At 46.3% G+C, this 8,016-nt stretch overlaps 1 protein-coding gene across 1 annotated transcript; it reads left to right on the forward strand.

Moving 5' to 3' along the window:
- Window positions 1-355: 355 nt before the first annotated feature.
- SARC_10968 (hypothetical protein) lies at window positions 356-7,764 on the forward strand (the record flags this gene model as incomplete). Its single annotated transcript, XM_014294961.1, has 13 exons — window positions 356-443; window positions 981-1,086; window positions 1,929-2,060; window positions 2,448-2,667; window positions 3,003-3,357; window positions 3,912-4,037; window positions 4,379-4,604; window positions 5,289-5,446; window positions 5,693-5,884; window positions 6,056-6,225; window positions 6,651-6,825; window positions 7,297-7,451; window positions 7,651-7,764. Coding segments are annotated over 13 exons (2,217 nt in total), but the record flags the coding sequence as incomplete, so codon positions are not given.
- Between the last annotated feature and the right edge of the window lie 252 nt (window positions 7,765-8,016).

The following is an 8,016-nucleotide window of genomic DNA, read 5'->3' on the forward strand; positions in this document are numbered from 1 at the left end:
CGGAAAGAGAAAGACTTTAGGCCGAGGCTCATGGGTTCCTACATAACGCTACTCAAGGTACGTGTAGTCTGACGGTTCTTTGTACGCGAGCTTTTGTTCTCACCTTTACTTAGAAACAAAAACAAGTGCGGATATATTCACACATATACTTAGATACAAAAGGAATACGGATATATGCACACATATAAACTTATATACGGATATATTCACACATATGCATAGATACACAAACAGATACGGATATGTTCTGGTAGCTATTCACTATCAAGATATTAGGAAGCGGAAAGATCGGTTAGATCACGCGAGTCTGGGTTGTTATTTGACTGATCTGTATTTCCTCTATGCACCTGCGCAGACACTCGAGCTGCCAAAGACCCTCGACAGCGCGACCCCCAAGTGGTACTGTGTATACGAAGATGAGGGATCTTCAACTAACCTTATGGGTATGTTTCTTCAAGCTCAACATAGTGTTGAAAAAACACACATACAAACAAGCACGGTATAGTGTGAAAGCACACTTATCCAAAAGATCTGCTTAGGTAAATTCAGCTCAAACCTCTTAAGTGTCTTGTCCCGTTTGTCGCCGTGAATATGTGCCTGTGCGTGACTCTTATTTATATATACATATACATTCATCACACCCTTGCCTTGATTTGGATGCACATGTTGCTGTCATGAACATACGTTGTCAAAGGTTGTATTTGTAATGAACTGTGCAGCTGTCTATTTCGCACTCGCTGATTAAACTTATCAACACTCGTGCTCGGTTTCGCGCGGTATGGAAATCGCAGCTATGTCAACAATTTATTCTGCCCATGTGACTGACTCCGATATGGTATGAGTAATATAGTACAGTGGGTTGCATGCACTCGACTTTGAATAGCAACGCGCATTCGTGTGTACTCCTGCATCGCACGTGTACACGTCGTTCCAACAGTGTCTTGTATTGATTCGTCTCGTCGTATCTAACACTGTAACAGGTGGGATTCGGAAGAAATCGGTCGCTACACTCTCCTCTACGACCAAACGTGTCGCTGGTGAATGTCGATTGGTCATCAGCTGCGACTACGCCAGCCTCACCGACGGGTAAGACCACGTGTCTATTATGTGTGCATGTCCATGTTTGGTTGCCTGGTTTGTGTGTGTTTGCTATACATGCCTGTGTTTTGTTTTGATTCCTGACTTGTGTTTTCAGACGGGTGAGACCACGTGTCTATTATGTGTACATGTCCATGTTTGGTTGCCTGGTTTGTGTGTGGCTGCTATACATGCCTGTGTTTTGATCCCTAACTTGTGTCGTTGCGCATCCACACACAACTCGCCTCAGCTAGGCTCATGTTTGCAAAGCACAGCAGAGTGTGTTCTCGTTCGCGTTTACGTTGATGTGTCGCAGTACCAATCTTACGCATATGTTGGCACGGCCTAGGTTATAATTGTTTTATCATACGAGTAATATAAACATAATACAGTTATGACCGGCCTCGTCTTTGCGTGTAAATGTGTTGCACTGCTGACGACGTTTGTGGTCAGCGTTTGGGTACGCACAGGTTACAGTCCGATGGTTACATTTAGTAGGTACACTTGAGACTTGGCGCTCGTAGAAACACAGCAAACGAGCGGTGGGCGATAGAATGTTTCTCAGCTTCACTCGACTGGAGGATATATGGATATCCCGTTGCCTGGTGATTGATGTATTTGCAGTCGCTTTCCAACAGAACAGTTTTAATGTGTAGAACCATTCTTCCAAGCTATGACTCTGTTTTTGCATAGTAGACATGGCAATGATTTCGACCTCTGGTAGCCACCCTTTGACTTTAATCCCTTCTAAGACTATGTCTTCTGCGAGCATCGCTACAATTCACGTGTGCACACCCCTGGGATACACATTGAAGAGTCACATCATCTCACCCTGTTCATTGACTATACAGACTCCGCCGACAAACCATGCTACTGCAAAGCGGTGAAACAAAGGATGATTCGTATGGACAGAGCTCAGGCAATGTGAAGATGGTGGACAATGCGATTGAGGCCAAGCTGAAGGCTGCCAAGATCCAGATATGGTACGTTAACAGAGTTTCAACAGGCAGCGGTGGTGTACTTACTTAGTACTGTTGTACTGCCTTCTGCACTGTGTAGACTACCAGCACTTGTCACGTGCACACGATCTATACTGAGCATCGGTGGAGTGTCGTATTGTTGACTTTGCCGCACGCTGCTAACGCCAGTGAATTGGAATCGAATTGGAACTAACAGAAGTACAACGGATGGAAAGCCATAGTGCTTCTTCATCAGCGTGCACTCCTCCCAGCCCCTGATCAAGGGGATGTACATGCAACCATATCAGATTCACTACATACAATTTCTTTATTGTTTAAGTATGCTGCGATACGAACCAACCAGCACAATACACTCATACACAACTGCATCGCACTCTTTCACCTCCGCAGGGAGAAGAAGCGGTACGTAGCCCAGGCTCAAAAGCAACTGGACCAGATGATTGCGGCACTGGGGGACTGTCCACAGCAGAACGATGTGCACGAGAAGGTGCTGCTGATGAAAAAGGAGATCGATTTGATGGAGGAGGCTATTGGCGTGCGAGTACTCGAAGACCCGCGCAAGGTCAAAGTGGCCCTACAAGAAGTGCCGGTCGCAGAAGTAGCACAGACGGTATGTAATTATGCGTAGATAAGTGTTTACGTGCGGTATGTGCGGTTGTGTATGTATGTGAGTATGTATAGTTAGTGGGCATGTGTAGTTGTGTGTATGTGATTCTGTATGTCGATGTGTAATCACGCTTGTGGGTGTGAGTACACGCGATCATTTCCATCCTAGGCTACACCAGGTTTGTTTGTGTTTAATTTGTGGCCTGAGACCCAAACAGGGCTTCTCCCCATACAACTGCAAGCGTAGCAAACCCCACATGCACAAGACCACCCCACCTGCGCCTTGTATTCCAATGGCGTGCCTATTCCTATTCATTCCGTTCTGACACTCCCTCACAGCCCCCGAGCGGAGTGCGTGTGCGTAACACACCGGGGAAAAGCCCGCACTCCATTGCCCGCTATCCGAAAGGCTCTCACATAGTCAGTGACGGGGCGCAGAAGACCAAAGCCACAGCGTTTGCTCAGCCAAAGGTGACCTGTGTGAAGGCCTGGCTCACATCGGGCGACGAGCTGTCGGCTATTGTCGGGGATGTGTTGACTGTCCTGGACGCGACGAATAAGGACTGGGTGTACTGTCAGGGGGCCGGTGGCACCGTGGGATACATTGCGAAGGACTGTCTCAAACCGTATAGTACCATGGATGACGCAGGTATGGTCTGGCTCTGCTTGGAGGGGATGGGTATAGGTAGCGAGGGTAAATCCGGTGGTACTGTAATCGTGAGTAATGGGTGAGTATTTGATGCTATGCAATACTTATCGGTAGTATCTTAGGTATCTTACATGTCCACGTAGGAAACTCCGCGTTTCTCACATACCCTTCACGCACGTACTCGACGCTAAACCGAATATGGCTCTTTTTAAAGCGAAGTCTGGGAGCATGTGTCTCAGCTGAGGGAAATATATGTTCAAGTGGAGTGTAGATTGAAACGGTACACCATCAATCCTTTGTTGATTTGTAGTCACGGATGTTGTGAGTTTGTTTAGCTTATACACCTGCCTCGACTTTTCACCTACTCTAAAAAGCAACACGGAGTAGGAGAGCAGTATCCTGTGTAAAACCAAAAGCCTGTGCTGACATGCAGAGTTGCTGATCGCACACGACTGTTCATAAGCTCAAACCCATGATACAACAGGAAACAAATAGCCTGCGATTGTCATAGTACCTTCAGTTTGGGACGCATTTTCAATATCCTTTTTTTACGTCCACGTTCGAGTGCTCTAACTAATCTGCCTTACCTCCCATCACAGAGTCCAAACTACCACTGGGATACATACCCATCAAATCGCCAACAACCAACACCAAAGCAGCCCACACGTCCAAGATCATCCCCGTCACACCTCCTCCCATCCCCCGAAGCCAGTCGAATGCCTCAGGTGTGTCGACATGTGTCCGTGCGTGTTTGTGCAATATTGTCCAATTCATCTGAAATTTACTGTTGTATGTATTTGTATTTCGACTGTAATGGCGTAGGTGTGCTATACTGACTTTTTGAGTAGAGTGTGTGGGAATGAGAATGTCTTACTCTATACCACCAAATGCTATCATAAACCGTGGCTTTCATTATAGAGAGCAATTGGGGAGTGGTAAATTGGGTCAATATACGGTGTTTTATCTACCAAATCAACCCTACCACCTTTTCGAACATACGTTCGACGACATATGCCAATGTCGTGAGATACTAACACATCCTTCAACACCATCTACACACACACAGTACTAAGTACATCGATAAGCTCATCCTTGAGCACGAGCAGGAAGAAGTTCCTAAGCACCGGTAAGGGTAGCAACCGCAACTCATGCTCAGACGACACTGAGAAAGAAAAGTTGCAATCCTTCATCCGCGACACAAGCGAGACACTCTCCGACCACAGCCGATGGTACAGAAGCGCCGACAGCAAAATGAACGAGATGATGGAGCAGCTCATGTTTTTAACTACAAGGTAAAGGGTAGACGCTTTCTGCTTGGACGTGCGTGTATCGTATAGTTCTGAGTGAGATGTAGCCGCTGGCCTCAGTCATGGTGTCGGAATCTTGTTGCAATAGCAGGTGGTGGCATAGGCTCATTCGGTGTGTTCCCTAAATATATCCGCTACAGTACAAACAGCATGTACTTCGTAGCAAATAGCTCTTGTGTTCCGTGGACTGTAATCCTCACATGCACTTACACATACTCTGCTGGTGATTAGTTGAGAGACATGCAGCATCCCATTTGACAAAATGAGACAAATTCAAGTGCCACCAAAATCGAGTGGTAGCAAGTGCTTTGAACTCGGATCGGTACTATTCCATAACAGAAGACCAAATGTTCTTTAGGTCACTCCCTACAGTGCATAGAGCCCCTCACATTACCCGTGACTGTATTGACAATATGGAAAGATATATATTGTTGTCTATATACACGCATGATCACAGCTTGTGTCTACAGTCTTGTATAAAGATTGTGTGTGGCGCAGAATCTCGCACGGCCTTCGCAGCCACACAACTACTTCTCGAATCTTCTTCAGACCCACTGTAGGATCAGTGTAACAGCACGGTCTTCACTCGCCGATTATCTTGGTCTTAAAAGTTTAAATCCAAACCTAAAGCTTGTATTTTTGCTACTTTATCAACGTTATCATTCACAGGATGAATAGCGGGGTGAGCTCATTGTCCACACTACCAAGCTCGTCACCGCTCAAGATACAGAAGGTCTCCAGGCCAAAGCCCAACCGCAAGTTCACGAAGACGAGTACCACCCCACAGGAAGCGTCAGCCTCTGCACGAGGTTCTATACAGAGTGACGGTAAGTAGACAAACGCCATTTATATACATATGGTTCTATGGAGACTATTTTTATCAATTTAAAATGAATGTTTGCATATACCTGTGCACATTCTGAATGTATATGTAGCACGGATTCATGCATTGCTGTTTGGCTCTTGCTTCATGCTGAACTTGGAAGCCGAGTGTGTTTGAGAGCATCACAAAACGCACAGCTCCAATTAATATATATATATATATATATATATATATGGCGTTTCCTATGCAGAAGTAGACAACAGCGTCAGTTGTACGAATGCAAATGACAGCGATGCATGGAAGGATACCAGCAACGCCCGGCTAAAACTGGAGATGCAGATTATGGAGAGTGAGTACAAGGCCAAGATGAGAGACCTGCAGGCTCAGTTGAAGAGCAAGGACGCGCTAGTGCTGCGGAAAGAGCTGGAGCTAAAGAACACACGTATGTACTGCATTAGAGAAAGAACATGTATGTATTATACTAGGCGCGTGTTTATGTAGAATACGCGTGAGATATGGTAGTGGGGTAAGTGGGGTGTGTGTGTATACCCAATAATCATGGCGAGGCAAGACACGCCGTGGATCTGCAACACACTAGCACACAATGCCACAGGCAAGGGCTCAGTCCAACCGCTTACACACACAGTGCTCAACTTCTTCGAGGTGAATGGCGGCAATCTGTCGGGGCCGATTGCTATGCCAAACATTGACTTCAATCTATCCGATGACGAACTACTCAGCGAATGCGAGGCAGAGGCCAGCAATGTGGACGAACATCTGCAAGTAAGCACCACGATTACTCAAACACTCTCACCCTATGCTATGCTACCACTAGCCTGAGTGTGTGTGGGTTGGTTTTATGTTACGTTACCACTAAGCTGTGTATGTGTGAGTTGGTTTTCAGCGCAATGGATGTCATGGACTATTCAGGTTCTCAATGCACACAGATGATAAGGTCCACAGACACCGACAAGAAGTATTCGCACACTACAGTCGCAGTGCGATGATTGCGCGCACCGTCATTTAAACTCACTGAGCGTTGACGTCCCAAGTACCGTCTGCTACGGCCAATGTATAACCAATTTCCATAGTGTATCTAGTGTCTACTATGCGCAGCGCATGCATGGACACATTAGATATTAGGTACACAGCATGCTGGACTCACAAGCACTTTGATTACATCTATGTATCAACCTATGTCACTCCAGTCCACGTGCGATCGCCTGCGCGCGGTGAAGAAGCAGCTCACTGACTTGAGACTGTCAAAACAACGGGGCCACCTGGATCTGATGAAGAACAAACTCGAAGAGATGGAGGACCAACTCAGACGGGAGATGAGCGGCGAAAGCCTCGGGGCACTGTCATCGGGCTCCAGTATTTCATGTATGTAGAGGGCATATGTGATTAACGGATAGGGATGGGTAGTATGATTTATGTGGGACGATGATGTTGATAGCTTTGTAGCACATGTGTATGGGCGTGCGAGAGTCTGCAGTGCACATCGTTGTAAGTGCTTGTACATAGGTTAGCACTATTGAATACCATCAGAAACTGTAGTATTAAATCACAATAAACAACAGATACTCAAACTGTGCAGGCTTGTAGCTTAACATGATACAGCTACAATACTCACAAGTCGCTGTTGCCACAAAAGAAATAGCACTGAGGATGACATGGCATCGAACAAGTCTTTGCGTTGGTTTTGACAAGATACCAGTTCGTGTCCAACACAAAACCATTGCCATCTGCAACCGCCACCCACACTTCCCACCAGCACGACTTGATAACCTGCGCAAAGACATGTCTATATACGCAACACACTAAACAAGCTGATGATCCCAATCCCGTCCACAGCGTCAGGCTCAGTACCACCCCCACCCCCACCCCCACCAAAACACTCTGCCGATGGTATGACACCCACTGCACGCTCCGGCCCGCCTCCTCCACCCCCGCCCCCAGGCAGCGACTGGGACGTCAAAAAAGCCGTTACTGCCGTCACCAGCCAATCCGTATGTTGTCTTTTAACCTCGATACCTTTGATGAGCTTTTTATTCCTATTGAGAGCCTGTATTCAGTAAAGCCGAGGAACTGCTGTGGTGTCTGTTATTGTCTAAGTACTGCCCCGGGAGAGCTCGCGAAAGAAAGGAAGTGTCAATTTTCATAAATCTCTGCACTTCTTGTGACTTGTCTCTACCATTCGACGCACAGAATGAGTCGTTACACATCCTCAGTGATGTTGAGAATCTATTGCTTTCAAAGTTGGATCAACTGGACAAACTCGACAATATTCTGCACAAGCTGAACAACCTGCAGTTTACGTAAGTGCCAGATTTGGCAAGTAGTGAATGTCCAGTTTATTCACAGTTTGCAGTCGTAGCTCTTTTACGCTGCCAGTTCTCACCGGTTGACCTTCACGTCATTTTTGGTGGCGGTTTATGTGTTTGTGTGTGTCTCGCTTACAGGTATCGTGCATACACCAGCGATGAAGGCGTGTATAAGATGGCGTAAATGATTGATGATGATATGACATTACAATATATATATATATATGTGTGTGTGTGTGTGTGTGTATAA

The sequence above is a fragment of the Sphaeroforma arctica genome, assembly GCF_001186125.1.
Source record: "Sphaeroforma arctica JP610 unplaced genomic scaffold supercont1.1466, whole genome shotgun sequence".
Taxonomy (NCBI): Eukaryota; class Ichthyosporea; order Ichthyophonida; genus Sphaeroforma; species Sphaeroforma arctica.